The sequence below is a fragment of the Hippichthys cyanospilos genome, chromosome 9 (assembly GCF_059441005.1).
Source record: "Hippichthys cyanospilos isolate Australia breed blue-spotted pipefish chromosome 9, RoL_Hcya_1.0, whole genome shotgun sequence".
In the NCBI taxonomy this organism is placed as follows: domain Eukaryota; kingdom Metazoa; phylum Chordata; class Actinopteri; order Syngnathiformes; family Syngnathidae; genus Hippichthys; species Hippichthys cyanospilos.
In genome coordinates, this window is record NC_142377.1 from 6,565,470 (window position 1) to 6,586,032 (window position 20,563).

The 20,563-nt window shown below is 40.1% G+C and overlaps 1 protein-coding gene across 1 annotated transcript; it reads right to left on the reverse strand.

The window, feature by feature from the left end:
- Positions 1–1,767: 1,767 nt before the first annotated feature.
- Positions 1,768–19,761, reverse strand: LOC148418645 (hematopoietic progenitor cell antigen CD34). Its single transcript, XM_088423744.1, has 8 exons — positions 19,592–19,761; positions 7,951–8,049; positions 5,856–6,100; positions 5,696–5,776; positions 5,413–5,533; positions 5,237–5,289; positions 4,983–5,132; positions 1,768–2,818 (listed from the first exon to the last, which is right to left on the reverse strand). Exons 1-8 carry the CDS (start codon positions 19,668–19,670, stop codon positions 2,624–2,626), a joined length of 1,023 nt encoding a protein of 340 aa, XP_088279870.1. The 5' UTR covers positions 19,671–19,761; the 3' UTR covers positions 1,768–2,623.
- Between the last annotated feature and the right edge of the window lie 802 nt (positions 19,762–20,563).

A 20,563-nucleotide genomic window follows, 5' to 3' on the forward strand; every position in this document is an offset into this window, starting at 1 on the left:
ACAAATAATCTTGCAGAATGGATTAAGCCTCCGGCCCACGGGCCGTACGTTTGACACCCCTGCCTAAAATGTCACATTCACATATAAAAATCTCTAAATGTGACACGTTATTTATATAGGCTATGCATTCATTATTCACATATTGATTTGTTCATTTTCATTGATATTGACACTTATTTGAAGAGATGCTGTCTTTTCCCCACATTTCAAAAACAAGCATATTGTATACTTTGATGTTCACGGAGAATCTGAACGGTTGTGTCTCGATAGCCCCTCCGGCATATGCCCCACTTCCCGATGATACGGACACATGATATATAAAAATGGATGAAAGTAAACACTCCAGATGGGCTTTACATATGAAGACAAACCATCAGGATCTGAAGCGCTTACAATGTATTTCAGACATAAAATAATTCCAGACTCCCGGTGATTCATCTCCCGTTTTAATAACTAAAGCATCCAATACATTGCAAAACTACTTTATATTACGCAGTGGGCAATGTTGTAACTTTAAACGCTGCCTTGCTTTACTGTCAAAGATGCAATGGCATATTTCCTCCACAACGCGGCGGTGCAATCCTCAAAATTGATCAGGGTTGAATGCATGAACTAATATAGCGATGCAAAAACCTTTCCTGTCAGGTGTGGACGTGGGTGTGGGGGTTGTAAACCCAAATACAGGGAATCCAGGAGGCAGGGTGTCCTAAAAAATCACAGTGTAATAAGGCGAGAAAGGGATAAACAAACAGACTAAAACCTAAACAAAGTAACACCTAAAAAAAACACAATTCACAACAACAATTTACACTCACGTTCACACTTAGAGTCCATTAATAGTCTGTCATGAAGGTTTTTGGATGGCAGGAGGCAAAACCTAATATCAGGGAAGAACATACAGCAAAATATAATAACAAAATCTCCTTAGGAAAGCGACAGCCTGTATTGGATGCCCTTACCTTGAATGGTGAGACGAGGACTACCACATGAGAAAAAAAAATATTTCATTTTTGGTCAATTTCTAATTCCTTTTCACATCACAGTCAAGGAGTCTACAATAGCCAACTCAGTATTGGCCACGCACAAAAGGATCTGAATAGGTTTGGCATTTTAGAGGGTTTTGGAGCAGACTGGGGAGGAAAAATAATTCTTAACACAAACCACAACATACAAGATGGCACGAGGCAGACTGACTTGTTACCATACCTGTCTGACAGTGCCGAGGGCGTGGGCTTGCTTTTGGCTGCGGCCTTCCTGTGTGGAGTTTGCATTTTCTTCCCCTGCCTTTGTGGGTTTTCTCCAGATGCTCTGGTTTCCTCCCACACACCAAAAACATACATGGGGGGTGTGTTTGTGAAACTGGCTTTGCGTGCCCCGTGATCGGGGGACAACTACTTCAATGTGTTTCCCGCCTATTGCCCAAGGATAGCTAGGGTAGGTTCTAACAAAGCCACAGCCATCACAAGAACTAAAAAGTTAAGATAATTGATGGATGGATATATTCAATAACTGGACCTTAGATAATATTGATTGGACGGCAGGGAGAAACTGCTCAATTTTGTCTTGATTATTAGTATGCAAATAGCTCACCTCAACGTGGGTTGAATACGCTGACACACGATGTACTTTACCATAATACCATAAATGTACTGTCAGTTGCAACACTGAACAAGTTGAAAATGTGTGGCACTCTAATACAAACAATTATCTTGTGCCAACAAAAGCATAATATGAAGACTTCGGTTAGAATTCACTGAATTGACTTGGTTGACATTTTGTGCTCTTTCACTTTATTCCGAGTATAAAACAAACAAAAACAAATGCACATTCATGTCGTATTAAAAAGTCACCATGCAAACACAAACTAATCAAACATATTTTTTGCCGATTTAAGAATTTTCCAAATATTGGCATTGGCTTTAGCTCTTCATGAATTCCAAACACATCGTGCAGGTTGCAACAGCTTTGGTTTTCTATAAAATGCTAACACACCATTCTTTTTATATGAAACACTGTTAGTTTGACCAGGTTTGGTTCAATCTCAGTTTGGAAAAGATGATCAATCCAATTGATTACCTGCTACAGTGCAAATGGTGCACTTGATAGGTTTTATGAGCTTATGGGAAGGTCGGGAAGCAATAAAATCATTAACAGAGAAAGTACGACGACAACAAACAAAAATGAAAGCAGTAAAACTCAAATCTTTTTACAACATACGAGAAAAAAAAACAAACTAGTCTATGTGGCTTCATTGGACCTTGGCTTGACGTAAAAAATGATTCATATTAAGGATCAAAGGAAGAGATTTGACATTACTCAAATGACTCTACAAGACTAAAAGGTTGCCGACACATCCGAGTCAGGCTCTGTTGATCAGTTTTAGTCCCAAAGAGGCCGTATGCAGGCTCCTCTTGTAAGGCCCTTTTCACATTACAGGCATTGTCATTACTGTCATTATGAACCTCGCTGATCTTATCAGTTGTGGTGTAGGAAGACATTTGCTTTTGCTCAATTTGTCTCTCCAATGTGTGGAAAGCCCTCAATGCAGCAGATGGGGAATGTGGGTAGAATGAACCAGTGGTTGATTGTTGAAGGTCAGGGGGAGAGTGAGGATTGTCTTGATTCACATCTCTGTGTCAGCCACCGGCGTCTGGCCGGCCGCAGTGTGCCCGTTGGTTGTCGGCGCCGGGTTGGTCCCATTTTCTGGTGGAGATTCTCCATTGGCGGCAGCGGGCTTCTCCACGGGCTCCTGTGGCAAGGGGGCTACGGACACCAGGGTGTTGGCCTGGTTCTCCTCATCCACCTGGTAAGACTCAGCCTGTGGAAAGCGCACAGAGAATAGATCTTTTATTTACCGTGTTTATTTTTGGTTGGCAGCAAGCTCACACGTGTAACCAAAACACATTTAACTCTCCTGTTCAAATAGGGTGTGCAATCCAGCAAGAAAGTGTGAAGTGAGAATGGATTTGCACATGCGGCCGAAGCCTCAAAGTAAACAAAAGCATTCTCTCTTAATAAACTTTATGGCTTTCAGCTGTGTGAACTCAGACGTACGTGTCTGCGGGAGGTCATCTAGAATGCCATTGTCACACTAACTCTTGCGATTGCGTTCACTTCTGGGGAGTGGCTCGGACTATAAGATCTCTGCGAATGATATATGATACACGGGACGGAGGTGCGCAACATTGAGTAACTGAGACCCCGAACAAAGGCAATTTCATAAAAATGGTCGCATGGGCGTACCCTCATGCGGTACTGTAACTCCTTATAAAAGATGATGTCATGAATGAGAGAGAAAAGGGAACTGAAACCATGTGTAGCCTCGTGGAAAGAAATAAGAAAAAAAATGTTAGTGGTGCTTTGAGTTGAATCAAGCATGTCTTTGCCAGCGACTGACAGATGATAGGAACATTTTTAATGTGATTCATCTTCTATTTACCCCATAGAAAAAGTATATGTTTGCATTGGGCACGTTTGTGTCTGGGATAGTGGTGGTCCACTTTTGGAATGTGTTAGTGTCGACAACTCTTTAGGCTGCCCAAGAAAGTTATTTGAGTTGCCACAAAATGACCTTGTGACCGCTTGGTTTAAGCAATGTGCTTTTACTTGCGAGGTTCATTAGTGAAGTCCTGTGCCACGGGACAAATCTTTAGTTTCATGTACAGTATCTTTGATGTTTCATGTTCAGCATCTTTGCATCTTCAGAATATTTGGAGAGAAAAACCCCATTTTATCATCAAGTATTAGTTTGACTTGTTGAGTTGAAGTAGACCTGTTTTTTGGCCATCTCACTTGCCAATCAGCCATTTTACTTTTTCCACTTTCAACTCGGCGATTGCTGACCAAAGATGAATTGCTGGACTACTCTAGAAACAGTTGGTTCAAAAGACACCTGCAACTTTTTGAGTTATTCATCTAACCCCCAATCTTGGTTCTAATTAATAACAAACCAATTGTTTTGTAAATTATTCATTTTTGTTGAGTCAAAAGCAATAATGAGGGCGGGCTATGGGGGCTATTTCATTTATGTACGCGCTAAAAACTATTGAACCAAAAATACCACAAATTGAACCAAAAATTGAGTGACACAACTCATTGGGTTATTAATTTAGCCCAATAAGTTTGGTCAAACTTAATAACTTATAAAACAGCCCAATTTTAAGTTATTCATTTTGACCCACCTTTAGGGCTAAACTTCAACTTGCATTGCTTTTTGCATTTTTTCATTGATTTTGGTGTTTCATTTTGTTTATTTCAAATTAATAGATGATTTCAATAATTGTTTCGAGACCTAAAATTATGCAAATCCACAAAATGTCAGCCTCTTGACAGCAAATCTGCTCTGATTTCTTTAGTCCTCTATGAAAGCAGACTGATTATTATTGCCATAAAAATCAAGACATTTACAAACATCTGATGACACTTTGAAGATAAATTATCAATATATTATCTGATGTTATTGACCAATCCAATAATGGAATAATAAAAATCAGTTTGTTTTGATTTTTTGCATTATTAAAATAATCATTAGTTGCAGCCTTACACTATTCCCAAGAACTACAGTGAGTGTAATGGTAAGTTGTAATTTTAATCACTTATCATTCTTTTTTTTCTCTTGTATGTAGGTCCAACAAAGCATAGAACAAAAAAAAAGTATCAATGATATCAATCAATCGACTATGACTTAACTCACTCACTCACTACAAACAACTCACTACAAAACACTTTTAAGTTGTTAATATATATATATATATATATATATATATATATATATATATATATATATATATATATATATATATATATATATATATATATATATATATATATATATATATATATATATATATATATATATATATATATATATATATAGGCTTTGTGGTTCTGGGTGTTCTCCTCAAACAGGCCCTGCTCTTGGTTTCCTGTTTTCATGTTCTCCCTAATTTTCTAAAAACGTCCTTGGGTTTTTATCCACTCACCAGCCGGACTCCTTTGGAATTCTTGCGGTGGGTCTTAAAGTAATAACCAGCGACCAGCAGAGCAGCCAGCAGCAGGCCAGTCAGCAACAGGGCAACCAGCACCAGTTTAGAGTTCTTTCTCCAGTGAGGGACCGCCTCCTTCACACCAGCCTACTTAGCCAAAAAAAAAAGACAAAAAAAACACCAACATACATTTAAAAACTGAGAAACAGTTTTGACAGTTTCATTTGAGCATGTTATGCCAATTTCCGTACCTTGTCTTTGATGTTGTCATTGTTGAACTTGTTAACCATGCCTTTGACGTCATCTGCAGAAACAAAGAAGCATACCCTGAGTTATGACCCAGCCTCGTTCACGCTACTAATCAGATTGAGTGCCATCCGGAGTGCACAAATGCGCATGTGTAATCACGATTACGCTTGCGGCTGACCTTCAACATACTGTCCAGATACAAGGATCTGGTCAGTGTTGTCCTCCTGGTAGAGCAAAAGCTTGCAGTCCTCGCCACACAACTCTTCGAGAACGCTTTGGATCCTCGCCTTTGTGTTTTTCTGTAAAGTGGCAGAAATGAGAGATTCTTGTTGCAATGATGCATAGGTCATGTTTTCAGCCACTGGTTTTGAATCAATTCATAACAATAAGAATAGCTGATGGAAGCTCCAAGAATTCACATTTGTAATAAATTGCATAAACATAAGAGCTGATTTACTTACACAGGTGGAAGACTGGATGAGTTTGAGATTGACAGCGTTTTTATCCTGCACCTCCTCTTTGCCCACACATACCACGTCACCCTACAGGGAGCAATCCAAAGGCGAGTGAATGAGTAAAGGCTTCCCATCCACAGATTCATGTCCCATGGATACCTCTCACCTCGAGAATGTTGTCCACGCCATCACCTCTTGGTGGTGCAGGCGCAACGGTTGATTGTTCCTGGATTTGTGGCTCGTCTGCATAAACGTCTACGGAGACTTGACCCCTGTCAGCCGTGTCGTCAGCGGCCACTGGCGTATCCTCTCCCTCGCTCTCTGCTCCCGTCTGTTCTGTAGGGTATGCCTGTGTTGTCTGCAAATCGGTGAATTGGGTTTCCAATACGTCAAACAGTTGATTGTCTGAATCTGAGGAGGGAATTACATGGAAATCAGGATGTGCTCCATGGCCTAGTAGCTCAATTGAGAAGTAAAGATTTTCCTGAAACGCATCATAAGTGGTCAAAGTTATCAAGGAAACATTCACTTTTATTAACCTCTGAGGGTAGTTTGCATCAACAAGGCTTAATTTAATCTAAAAGTCACTCTAACAAGAGATTAGTAAAACCACATTTGAAGTGAGTTAAATCTTTTGCACCGTTTAAAATGAATGTCACTTTGGGAAATATCAGTTTGACTGAATTTAATCTAAGTTTGAACGTTCAAGTCAGTAGGGATCATTTCTGATATTCAAATTAAAATTGATAAGTAATGTCATGTTGGTGATGGCATGGCGGTAGACTGGTTAGCACCTCCGCCTCACAGTACAAAGTTTGCGGGTTTGCTTTCCGACCTTCCTGTGAGGAGTTTGCCTGTTTTCCCCATGCCGGCATAAGTTTTTTGGGGGGTCTCCGGTTTCCTCCGATATTCCCAAAACTCGCATGGTAGGTAAATTGGATGCTCTAAATTGTCCTTAGGTGTGTTTTTGTTTTTGTGTGTGTGTGTTTCTGAGTATGTTTGTTCGTCTTTGTGTTTTCTGCGATTGGCTGACAACCAGCTCAGGGTGTACCCTGCCTACTGCCTGATGAGAGCTGGGAAAGGCCATTTGTGACTGCAATATTTAACAAATACAATTTCTATCTTCCTTTTTTTTTTTAATCCTTTTCATTATTAAATTAAAAAAGGCAGCTGTTGGTAAAGTTAACTCTTCCTTTAAGTCAATCACATTACAATTACAGTACTGTAATTATCAATCTCAGTTTCATCTGGAGTTGAATGTTTTGGTGCAGCTGAATTAAATGTGAAATCGGTTTAAAAATGAAACTTAGAAAGATGGAGCTTTGAAGAAAAGGTTCAAAATGTATGTAATTTCAAACTGTAGGTTTGAAGTTTGGTGCAACCATGTTTACGGTATACTTACAACTAGTGCTGTCAAGAGAATAAAAACTTAAGATATTCATTAATTAAGATCAGTAATCAATTGATGAAATCAATCTTATTTTAACTTTGACAAAAAATGCATTTATGTTTTGGGATAAGCAGAGCTGTTTTTGTTGGTAAGCAAGCTGCACTCTACCTTTATCAAAGGTGTTGTTGCTTTTTTTTTGTTTAAACTAGAAAAAACAGCTGTAAAGATGCTTTTCCATTTCCGCATATTTCTTCTGCTCTGAACATGCCTCCCACCTACAACAGCAGGCTATAAAATTATTTTATTAAACATAACGACATTCAATCAGTGTCCACTTCAGGGTGTGATTGACATTTGTTTTCCAAACACCAACAACTCAAGTACAGGAAGCCTGATGCATAAAATAAACTTAATCAGCTGCAGAAAGCATAAAGTTAAAGATTAAAAATGAGATTAACAAGATTAAAAAAAAACTTGAACTGTGACTGTAAATAATTAATTTGTTGATCTGACACCTCTAATTAAAACAGGACTTGATGCAATTCAACCAAAGCACGCTACCCCCCCCTCTGAAAACTAAATAAATAAACAAATAGATCTGAAATCTGGCCACATTAACATTGCAGCCAAAGAGCATTATTTACAATCCTTTTTGACATTTCCAGTGAAATACAAGTCTATGTATGTATGTAAGTGTATGTATTGGACTGGAGCCTACTTTTTGTACTAGGTCAATGCATAATGGTTTTAGTGGTCATGCACAAGAACTCCTTTGTGTTTTATGATGCTTTCTTTCTGCCCACAGTGAGACCTTAAGTCACACATGAGTTAGTCCAGAAAGATAGGTTCCCAGAAAGGTTTTCCATCTTACCGGGCCCTTCAGTTGTCATCGGAATCATGTCTCCTCTGATATATTCTTCCATGGCCACAGTGGACGCTGCCACCACTTCATCTTGTCCTCTGACCGCCGCTGTAAAGAAGAGTTTAGAACATACTCCGTCAATTTTGAAGACTCATGTGGTTAGGGTGACCACAGTTTTTACTTTCGCATTCACGTCACTATGTAAGTTGAATTGCTTCCTGCCTCTGTGTCAACGAATCATGGGAAATGAAATCAGTCTATAGCGAGTCGAGATTACTAGCAGCGATCTCTATAGGGGGCGCAAAACAAAGTGAGTATTGTACTCTTTCACGCAATCGACTGGAGATTTTTTTTCATTCGACGTAAATACTAATTTGATGCAGCTCACGGCAATGACTAGCCCATGAGCACATTGCAGCGGGTACATGGAAACATTTTATCACTCATTTGACATACCAAAATCAGAACAGCCGAATGTCAGCTCATGTTGCAGGGGCAGGGGATACACATTCTGCTACACTAGTACAATAGCGGGGCCGAGAAAAAAAGGGTGTTTAGATCTGTTGAACTGTCATCCAAGATAGTGTTTAGCATTGTCTTAAGTAATAAAAAAAACAACCTGTCACCAGATTGGCTCACAATTAAATTGGTTATAAATAGTTCCTGCACCTTATTTGCATATTACATTTCATTTGTCGTTTCCCAGATTTTAGTTTTGAAAAAATGGTCACCTTACACATATACACGTATCACTTACTGTATATACACCTACGCACTTACCACTTATACATGGCATTGGGTGGACAGTGATGCATTGAGTTACGGTCACATTGGGACGTTGCCTCAAGAATCGAGATGTTGTGAATCACAACAACAGAATTGTCAGTTTTAATGTATCCTAAATTGGTAATTATTGCTAATGTGTTGGTTGAATATAAACTACATGCTTTACATTCCATGACTGCGCAGCATACAACAGGGCATTTACTGTACAGCCACAAGAGTATCTGATCTCAGACTCTCAGCAAAGTCTTAATTCAATGAGCGGCACTGTCGATTTAGAAGAAGAAAAAAAAAAAAAAAACAGGCTCCACTGGAGCCCCTAGCAAATAAACCTTCTCTCAGTACGAGACTTGGCCCTGCCAGCCAAATGTGCGCTCACCTCCCACTAGAAAAGACGCTGCGAGCTTCCCAGGAACATTTGTACATGCCAGAGGCGACACCATGGACTCACGCCAATGTGCAAAAAATATTTATTATCGTAATGATGCACTGCATTCCAGAAGAGCGCTTTTCACAGCAGATTTAGTGACGTGTTCTGTCAATCTAACGGCGCTCTGTTTAGTCTTGGCTAGCTATCTGCGGCATAGATTTATTTTTCCTGTGCCAACCCTAACTGGGATTAAAAATGTTAAAAACAGTTTTGTGCTTGTACTACAGTATTTGCACTAATCTTTCATTCAGGAGTTTTAAGTTGCACTCATAGTAAATCAGGCTTTTCAGTTGTTGGAGTTTTACAGATAGATGGTGATGTAATAGAACATAAGACATAGTTTGATTGAGCATTTAGCCAAACTTAAACCACCACTGAATACTTTCCCAACTGTTTTGAGTTATGAGATGGTCATTATGTCATTTTCCGGTCCTTCCCTCTTAATTTAAGACTCCGAAATTGAGTTCTAATGTGTTATTTCTAGCATGTGACTTTCCACTGTGATATTTGGGTTTGTTTTATCTTTATGAAACCCCACCCTGGACTGACATCGAGCTGGCGGTGGATTTGAGGCCTTTTGTTGGCGTGACAGGTCCAATTGCAAGCGAGGACGGTCCGGCAATGAAACCAAAACAAGGCATTCCTGCTGCCCAGATTTGCGCTGCGCTGCCAAAACACCACCATCATTACCTCACTTTCCAAACATTCCCATAATGCAGCAACTCTGCAGATCTCATTACGCGATCTCTCTCTCTCTCCTCTCTCTCTCTCTCTCTCTCTCTCTCTCTCTCTCTCTCTCTCACTCTGTTAGTTTTGCTGCTCCTTGCACTCTGCAAATTGTCATATTGTGTGTGGCTTTGTACATATACCGTATCATTCAAATGTGGGCTTTGTTATAAGCTGTCACAAGCTTCAAACATTGCAATTGAGTTTATGGTCATTTTTATCAAATCCCTGTGATGTACATTACAACTGCAGAGACAAATAGACACAGAAGTGCAACATGTTATTATTTCTTAACCAGTTATAACAACAGAAAACAATGACCCATTTTTACTTGTGACTTAAGTTGGCTACTATTTGCAAAGATGTGTTCATGATGTCGATAGAAAGAGCCCATCTTATTTCGCATTCATGCAATTGTAAAACATAAAAGTGTGCCAGCTTCACTAGGTTTCTTGTTGTAGAATATAATATTTGTGTCGCTGCCCACCTCCTTTGGTAAATCAATGTGACAAGCAGGTGCCACCACATTGAACGCTGCATGTCGTGTGTGAGCAGGTGCTGAGGCCAGTAATCTTCAATGACACCCTCTGGTATGCACTGTTTTAGCAACTGTTCATGACAGCTGCTCATTATATTGTGCGCATATATGCGTTTAGGGGATATATGGTTTCTAAACTTGGCAGCTCTACAAAGTTTTACCTGGGGCTTCAATTTCTGCTTTCTCTGGCCAGTTCCTTGGATGTCACACGAACAACATGGCTTAAAGTACCATAAACCACTAACCCGATATTAGTAGTCTCTGCACAACACTTCTCAACATTTACAACTTACGTTTTTACTGGAAATATTTGACAGTTTGCATTTGGTCAATAATGTATTACACCATCTACATTGATCAAATGTATGCGGATCTGCGCTGACTGACCGCAGCGAGTTGGGAGGTGGGCCGCCCCTACAAGAGGCTTCTTCAAAGGTGGCCCGGCCGGGTCTGATTGTGAGGAGGAACTTACCTGAATGCTTCTCCTGACATGATGTCATTCTCACAATGGACACTTATTTTTCAATAAGGCACAATGTTGTCTTGTTAGCACTCAACATTTATTGCAGCATTTTGAGCCCGAAAAGGGGGCTCCTTTCACCTGATGTCCCTTCTCAAGGTTTCTGGGGGTTTTCTTTGCCCTTGTGGGAGCTTTGTTCAGGGGATTCCATTGCACATATTTGCTGTTTTCTATTTTGTTTTCACTTGAATTTTAATTTCAATATCCACTTTTTACGCTGCGGTGATTAAGAAGTAAGCAAAATAGGTTGGATCATGCAGAGTACATTGACTTGTTTGACTGTCATCCAAGATAGCATTTAACATGAACTAAATTATTAACACCACTATTGGTTGCCAGCTTAGTGATTAAATTCATTATAAATAGTTCCTGGTGAGATTTCATTGCATATTTTATTTTCAGTATAATTGTAGCGCCCCAGTTTTCACTTGTGAAAATCTGGTCACAGTATTGAGAAGCTGCACTCATATCCAGCTCTAGTCACAGTCAAAATGGACGCAAATGTAGTTTTTTATTATCATAAAGAATAAGCGAATGTATAAAAAGTCAGACTTCAATGTGTTTGTACAGAAAATGCATTAAAACCAATCATGACTCTGGCAAAATGGTCCTCATTTGTCAAACAATGACAAGTTGTTATACACGAGTTATTCATATATGAATAACTTAACGAATGCGACTGTCAATTCCTTTTAGAATGGCATATAAAGTATGGCGGTACCGAAAAATTGTCAAGGTTACAACAATGTGAATGTTGCTAAGTTGAAATCACTCGTTCTGAGGCAAAAATGTTTTTAAAGTTTTTCTATTGAATGCATTATTACAAGTTCCATGTGTCAAAATCCAGTCAATCAAATCTGAGGCAAAAATGTTTTTAAAGTTTTTCTATTGAATGCATTATTACAAGTTCCATGTGTCAAAGTCCAGTCAATCAAATCTGTCACTAGGTACAGTAGTAGGTGAAAATGCAATCAAGTCATTCTTTTTTAATCTTACTGCAAATATTAAAAACTTAATCGTGATAACAATATTATTAATGCTTTGCCACCATTTTTGGCATCTATAAGCTATTCTTTTTGACATAAGTTACCCACTAAATTACAAATAGGGTGAACCCTGCAATTGACCAATTACCTTTAATAATGCAAAACATAGCAAGTTGAAGTTTTGTTGTTTCGCTTGGTCTCTGTCTTACCGGGGCTAACCCTCACCAACTGCAATGTGGAAGTTGTTGTCCATAATCTTGGTTCTACCTACTGTACATGACAAGACAGTCAGTCCCTGACCTTGTGTGTCCGTTTTATAACCCCTGTCTATCCACAGCTGCCCTTCTTCTTCCATTTCTGGGTGGTCCGCTTGTTTATTTTACAAGAAAAAAAAGGATGAGGTTGGAAATGACTAGTGCATAAAATGGAGGTTCGTTACACAAACGTGACTCATTCAAGTGGCAGTATGCTTAGGAGTTAAGATGTGTTGTTTTAACTCTGGGATGGGTCCCTCTCTGCGGTGGAGCTATAGCAGATCTTTTCGACACAAAAAGGGGTGAACCTCCTTTTAGTGTGTTACAAAATACAGCATGTGACTTTTTGACTAACTGTAAGTGAACCTTGAAACCAGCAGAAACTTGCTGCTTTGTACACATTTTGAAAAGATTGCACCTATGATTCATGTCTTAATCATAATTTTTGGTGGTTTTCCTAAATATGGCCCTACCATTTGTTGCAGGAGCTTCTTTTCATTAAAATATTGTATAATGTTGCCTAAAATGTAACTAAATCAATAATACATTCTTGTTTTGGTGGCTTGGTTCGTTCATGATGTAACGAAAAACAATTCATGTGTGTTGGAGTCTTAATTTTTCCTGATAATTATATTTTGAGAGAAGCTTGTCTTTCATTATTTTTCAAGTTATAAAATACAGTGGAATCTCCAAAGCAAATTCTTTTGAAGTATTAATATTACCCACATTTTGACAAAAAATCTTAATGGTAAATTGACTTTAACCCCTGGGTGTGCAGGGATTTTTTTACTAGGCTGGCCTAGTTATTACCCAACTTGGGCTGACTTTGAAAGGGTCATAACTTCATAACTTCGTCAAATATAAATACAACCCCCCAAAATATTCAGTGGCATCAGCTCTATCCATACATTCTTTTTTTCTTTGGGGGGTGCACTCCCTTTATGTACAAAAATGGTAAAAATGTCATTATAGCAAAAGTACCTATGTTGTATATTTATGAATTTATGAAATTGAAATAGGAATATTCATTCTGTCATAATTAAAGCATTATTACTTTTGAAGGCTTTTGGATTATGGGAGTTCAGGCCAAGGCATTGAAGTCATTGAAAGGCTTGCAAATGTCATGAATTGGCTGCTAGCGCCACCAAGTGGTTTTAGGGTGTCAACCAAAAAGTTTATATTGTGCCATGTTCGTGAGTTGCCAGTGGAAGGGTTAATGCAAAAATCGGGGGAAATGCATGATAAAAAATTAGGTTTTTAATATCTCTAAAGTTGATAAATATTTCCAATTTTGAATGGCAGTAAATGAGCCCGACATGGGTTAGATTTGACACCTATATGGTGTACCTCTTGACCTCCCTTTTGCAAGCATTTAGAAGTGATGGCAGCGTTAAAGACCTTTTGTGAAAATGCTATAAAATGTAATGAAATGTACTGTATTCATCCGTTTTCAGTCGTAAAAAGTGTATATTTTATTTCTAAATACAGTGTTCTTGGGGGTCCTCTCCTTCATGGTGACAAATAAAACTACCCTTTCCACCTCAGGCGAAAGAGGAATCGGCTAAGCACGTGAAATGCAGAGTCACAAAATAACCAGCATAAGTACTTTGGTGTACATTAGTCTTCCCGCAGAGGTTTGGCTATGACCACGCATGGGCGGTGAGCCAACAGCTTTAAACAGCAAATTTCTAACATTGTTAATACGTGACTAATCATTGCATAAGACAACAGCTACATTCGCAATACAGCACAGGCATGAACAGCGAACCTAACTTCTGGTGACAAAGAGCTCAGGGTCGAAATGAAATATCAACTATATTTGTACTTTTTTGTGAGTTTTGAGGTTCAAATAATTAAATAAGCTAAATCTAGCTTTTCTCATGGACTTTTTTTTTTAGATGAAAAGAATGAAAGACGGCTATTGACAATACCATGTGACATCTGCTCTTGGCCAGTATGGCTGTGCGCATGTCGTCCCAGCAAATAATTTGATAGAGCTGTTTTAAGCTTGCTTGAATACAGCCAATAGAAAAAAAATACTATGGGTGCAGTTTTTTATTAATAAACCATGTATATTTTTCCTTCAGAGAACCAAATGAGCACTTAAACTGAGAATATAAAAGTGATTGATAGGTTTATTCATTTATTTTTTTAGGTTTTATCAAGAGTTGCAGCTGACCTCTCCTTAGTATGACAAACATCTGTATAGCTTTCATGTTTAAAGTATTTCCAGAATTCCCTATGGGAAACATTTTTCATACATCCGGACAAAAAAAAAGAGTTTGACGAGCAACCCAGAATGGATTTTGATCTACGTTGGGGTTTCCGCTGCACTCCTCTTCAAACAAAATAATGTTCCCCCAGCCCCTAATTTCTACAATGAACATTTTGTGATCCTCGGTTGTGTTCTGTTGCACTAACACAGCAAACCTCCGGTAACACGATGGTCCTAATTAACCTTGACCCGTTGCGTTGACTTCATCGCTCCATTTTCCATTTTCCCACCAGAAAAGGGACCGCCATGGTCTGTAAGTATCCCGCTGCAAAGACCCCCTCCCCACGATCAACCTCCCCCCCATCTCTTGGGACTGGGGTTGGAGGAATGTGGTGGGCTCGAAGCTTGCCGGCTCCACGCCCCTCACCGACTGCTCGCCCTCTTGCAGTCACGCACGGCTAATCCCAGGCATCCTCCGAGGTGCGCCATACACACCTCCCACATTCGGGAGAGCAATGTGTCAAGAGCCAGACCATAACCATCTCCTCTCACTACATGTGTTCTGTATTTCACTGCCCAGGACAAATAAAGAGCAAATAAGAGTTTTCCCACGGTTGCAGTGAGCTCACCCCTCCCTGCTTGGTAATTTTGACATGCCTTATTCCTCGCTGCATCACCTTGTGCCAAATACTGTGGCATCAGCATTCTTCATTGGGCAAACAACATCTCAAAGGTTCCACTAGTTTAAAATTTGCTCCATGTGACCAAGCCACTTATTTTTGTAAGAATTGTACCATTTATGTTTGCCAGCTGTGACCAATATATAATTGCATGCCGATTTTAAAGCTCATTGTCAACACTGAAGCTGTTGTGAGCGTTTCAATAAAGACCCCTCTGTTCCGAGCAGATGTCTTCTTCGTGCTATACGTGCTAATGCCATACTCCATCTTGATTTAGCCGCTGCTAAAGAGCATGACGGACGAGACAGACTACAATAGTTGCCTAAAATTGCCACTCGATGCTTGACTGGGTCACCACTGGTTAAAACCTTGACCTTTCAAATTTGATTATTTATAACAAAAAGGACAACATTGTCCTTGTGCACATCAAAGCTTCTGTCTTCACAGAGACATCGATTTGGCACTGTGGTGACCTGTCTTAATCGGCGTAACATTTGGTGACGCCATGCTGTCCCAGCTTATTCAGCATGGCAAGCTGTGGGAGAGGGGCTGCTATCCATTTTTTTAAACTTGCATCGTTCCTGCTCTCACTCTTCAGATCATGCGAGTACTAAACGGGTTTATTGGAACATCTGAGACATATTTTACTGGTCCTTTCCCATGTAACACCTATCAAATAAAGGGTAAATGGGCGTACCCTACTTTGTAATTTCATATCCCGTTCGTTTATAGTTAAGAAGATGGCGAGGAATGTGACACCAGAGCCTTGTCCCTTTGGGTTAAACGTGCTTTGCAACTCTACCCTCTTTGAAACAACAGGCTGCTGACCCCCAGTATCTTGACTGTGCTGCATACCCAGCCCACCCCCCGTCCTCCACCTCCACCCCCTTCCTCCCCACCATTCCTGTCAGAGCAATTGATGGTTGTCCTGTTCTCTCCTCTTGGCAGAAAAACAACGGGCTTTCATGGTTTCAATCAGGTCCGTGGAAGCAGGGCGTATTTCACCCGGTCCTGCCCAGCTGTAGCCGACCCGACCCCGAGGGCTGCTTATCAAAAGTGTGCTGTCTGCTTTTGAGGGCCACAATCAGGAAACGTGACATCTGCTTTCAATTGGCGTGTTTTCAGTGCACCCCACCCTCCCCCTCTGAAATGCACACGCTCGCATGCGCCTTTACATCCTTGTGAATAAGCTAGTTGGGTTTGATTGTATGCAGACAGAATTTGAGGGTTCGGCCCGCTTCCACAATAAGTCACATGCTCTGAAGCTTCTCATTGATTGTGCACCCAAAAATTTTGAGACCTTCTATATATTCAGAAAAGTGGGTGGCGGTGACAAGCTCTTTCGAGTCCTGATGTGAGTGCACTCAGTCTATGTGTAAAGATTTTAGAGTGTCGTTCTGTCTTTTCAGCAGTTAACGTTGCCATCAAGTACTTAATCCTGCTTGTGTTTACAAAATTCTATTTAAAGCATAACGTTGTTGGATGAAAGCCACCTTTTAACCAAGTGAGGCGGCCCAGTTAATCGCCCATGGTAAATTTTGGAACAGTAAAGATTCCTCTGGTTAGTGTACCAATAGATGGGAATACTCAAGTGTTTTTGACCCCTTAATAGAATAGAATAGAAAAGAATAGAATGCCTAAATTGTCACTGTACAGCAGCTATCCAACAAAATTGGGAGTGCTGCTCTTAATGAAATCATTACATTCTGTTGTCACACAGAGGTGACAAGTTTGTGACCAAACAATGGGTAGATATATCCAACTAGACTGTGCCTTACTAAACCTTGATGCAAGGAGGTTGCCAGTGCTTTGCCTTATGGGTGACCTGACCTTGAGGTTATTTTTCAATCTGGTATGTTGTTCAGGTTTTTTTTTTCTAATGCTTTGACTTAAAGCCGAAATTTCAAAAACAGTCAGATCAATTCACTTTGTAGGGAGGAGAAGTTTGGCACTGAACGATTATACAAAATGAGAGGCTTCATCCTGTTTATTGTCACTTGGAGTTGAGCTTTACTTTTACACCGAGCATAAAAAAAACACATTGTGCATTTTAGACAACCATGGAGCTTTGCCTCAGAAAAGTTTGTCCGTGTTAATACTGACAAACAATACAATCAGCCATACACAGGCAGGTGACGAGAGCTCAGCCCAACAGTAAAGTGAGAAACTACAAACTCCACACAGGAAAACCAGAGTTTATATTTTAATCCAGAACCTCAGAAGTGTGGCACATTTGCCAAGTTTTCTTTTACTTCTCCCCATGTGATGGCATTTCAGCAGAAGAATGTGATTACCTCTTTTTTCGAGATCAATATGCGGACTTAACCAAGTGTTATGCAAATTCTGCTACGTTAAATAATGAAAAGAAACTTAAAACTACCGATTAAAAGGATTTAACTGAATAAAAGATGCAGCCAATAAACTTTTTTTTAGTAGCTTTGACAAGTTCCACAAAAAGCAAAATCTGACATGAAAACCACAACGTGCAACTTGCCAACAATTTAAGTACACTTAAATGTGCCACTGCTCGCTGACATTAATTGCAAATATAGCATCAATTCCTGACTGTCCTATTCCACCTTTTTTATTTTAATTTTACAACCTGTTATCTTCCCAGTCCACCAGTTATGTTTGCATCGGAACATAAATTTGACAATTAACCGATCAATCAACATTTTATCTAGCGAAAAGCTACAACCACTACGAGTTTTACATGGGAAAGAATAACTTTCAAGCAAAACCATTTTTACTTAGGAAGTCTAGGGCTCACTCTTGGAGGGTGTTCAAAACCCCAATCTATTTGGTAACAACTTACAGTATGTACCTTACTGGATTGCAGTGCTGCTTTGTTGCCATTGAGATTTGACTGCATTTGCTACTTCTATAGTCGTTGTACAAACAATGGATACCATAATTACATGCTACCTCGGCAGGAACCTTGGGCTGGGTTCACTGCCAAACTGAAGAGCCACCCTAAAACCACTTCACAGTACACACAGACCTTAGACTGTGTTGTGGTGAAATATGTTACGAGGTTTATCCAAACACGGGAAATCTCCTTTACTTATGTTCCTCATTTTTCCACAAGAAGCCTGTTGAATGTTTTCTCCACAGGAGTTTTCCCATGAGGGCCTGTCCATTAAGCTACCAGAACTCCCTCTCCATTTGTCCCGGTCACCATTCCACTCTGCAAGGGCCATAAATCTCACCCATTGAGTAAGCCGGTCCTTATTTGCTTACATAAGATGCAGCACAGCTCCAGTTGCCCAAGATGACAAGACAATTCAGTTGGTCATTTGAGTGGAGCTCAGGAAGCAGATGTTTGCTTCAAATGTAAAGCAACACTTGAGGATTTTCCACGAGTGTGATATTTGATTCCTGCTCCATTCTTCTTTTTGGATATGCCTATTCAGATTAGTGGATAGCTTTGTGTGCGCAGCTCGTGTTTATCAAAAGAAAAGTTTTTGTTTCTGTGTCAGATTTTTTTTCCCGAAGCTTCCCTACGCGGATGAGCTCACGAGCTGTGGAAGACACCGGTTTTGAATTAAGTTATCCAGTTTGTGATTAATTTAAGGCCACAAGAGAGAGGTTTAGTTTGCTCTCAGCTCCAATTTGATACGTAAGACTTACACTGATTTAAACTTGGCTTTGTCACATTTTATTTGCAAGCGTCCCTCCAGCTCTTCATGTTATGATTAATGAGCTAAAACTGGAGTTTAATCAAAAGCCTGGCTGGAGCGCCTTCTTGGAATAGAGGTTTGATCATAGAGAGACTTTAAAAGGTGTTTATTTCCTTATTTGGTGGTGGCTTTGTGAAAGTTTTGATGTTGTTTCACTATGAAACTGGATGGAAGGGAAACCGCTTAAGAAAAAAAATGTTGGAAGGACAAAAGTCATTGTACAAAAACTGGTGATGAAAATGAGCATGAGGTCACCCTCAAAGTCGTTGCAGACAGAGGAAAATAAATTAAGCTGACGTTTCATCTACAGGGAGCAGCTTTTATATAAGTTTTGCAGTTGAACAGGCAGTCTTTATCCAATTTTCCAGATAGTTCAACTCCATCACTCAACTGTCTTACTAAATCCTCCTATACTATGTAGACACACGCATACGCGGCTTCATGTTTCATTCATCTCTAAGCCGGCAAAATTAATAGTTAAAGAGTACCAAATGACTTTCATGCTTTAAGAGAGAGGGAAAAAAGGCTAAAATATTGATAGTCTTCTAAGAATCAGTGTAGTTGCCACAATGATCACTCTGATGATCCCTTTCTTTGCTTGGAGTACCACATCTTGAGTGGAAAACCCCACCCAAAACAAAATGCACATCATATAACATCGTATCCAGACTGTTTGCATTCCAGGACTCAGTAAGACTGTATGGTTGAATCCTGGATTCAAAAGACCATTCAACCTCCTCAAAGACCCCCCCCCCCCCCCCCCCCCCCCCCCCCAACCCCATAACTAGTTTAATAAACTTTCCACTTCTACTTAGAAACATTTAAATGCATAACTCACTTATCATGACAAGGACAAGCGCCAATGCCAGCATGCCGGTGGTGGGTGGGCCAGTTCGCTGTGGAGATGATGCTGCCATGTGCGCACGAGCAACGACGGTGGTCAAAAATGGAGGGAAAATAGGAGGAAAAGTTGGTTCAGGAGTGGCTTAAAGTTTCCTTTTACCCGAAGCGGGATGGATAAAGCACCACTTGTGTTCTGCCACTTTTATACCGCCCTCCCTTAACGCCCTCCCTTCTACCCTCCCTCCCTTGTTTGAGGCCCAGCCCTGCACCCGTCTCCCTGCTGGTTACTTTAACCCTTCTTCTGCAGCCACACCCCTCGCCATGAAGCAATGCAGATGTGCAGGAAAAGAATAGCCTTTTATTAGGATGCTGCATGTTTAAGGAAAGTTCAAAATTCCTCAAATAACGTTTAGCATTCACAGGCCTTAAAAGAGATCTACATTAGAGGATTTTCTTTGTATGCTTGTTTAGAAAACGGGTGGATGACCTGTGAACCTCACTAGATGGGGGTGGTAATCCAGCGCACAATGAAAGGTGACCACTGACAAAAGGCTGGGACACTCCGCTCTTTAACAAGTTTATGGAGATGGACTGCCCTGAACTACGTCGCGCTAGAAAAAAAAGGTGTGACTCTGTGTTATGCTAATTGTATTATTTCATTTCTGTAGCCCCAAGGAGTAGCCTGTCACCAAGGCCGTCAATCAACTGTGGTCATGGCCACGGTTGGAACACACCGCCGGATCCGTTTAAATATTTCACACTTTTGCAAAGGGTCCCTGAAACACCTCCGTCAGCCCCCGCACATTTCCAGCAAATTGAAAATCGTTCTCTTGGTTCACATGCTCTCACACATCTGGAAGCACTGGTGAAGGTATGCTAAATGACTTGTTAAGAAAAAAAGATCCCACCCTCATAGACAACTGTTAGTAGAAGCTGACCACAGGGATCTATTATTAAAACTGCCGTG

What these genes read in the sequence shown, in the direction of transcription:
- LOC148418645 (XM_088423744.1), bottom strand. Translation starts at nt 19,670, where the DNA reads ATGGCAGCATCATCTCCACAGCGAACTGGCCCACCCACCACCGGCATG. An exon ending in GATGACAACTGAAGGGCCCG is followed by an intron (nt 6,101 to 7,950) that starts GTAAGATGGAAA and finishes TTCCCTCCTCAG; the next exon opens with ATTCAGACAATCAACTGTTT. An exon ending in TCATCCAGTCTTCCACCTGT is followed by an intron (nt 5,534 to 5,695) that starts GTAAGTAAATCA and finishes GCCACTTTACAG; the next exon opens with AAAAACACAAAGGCGAGGAT.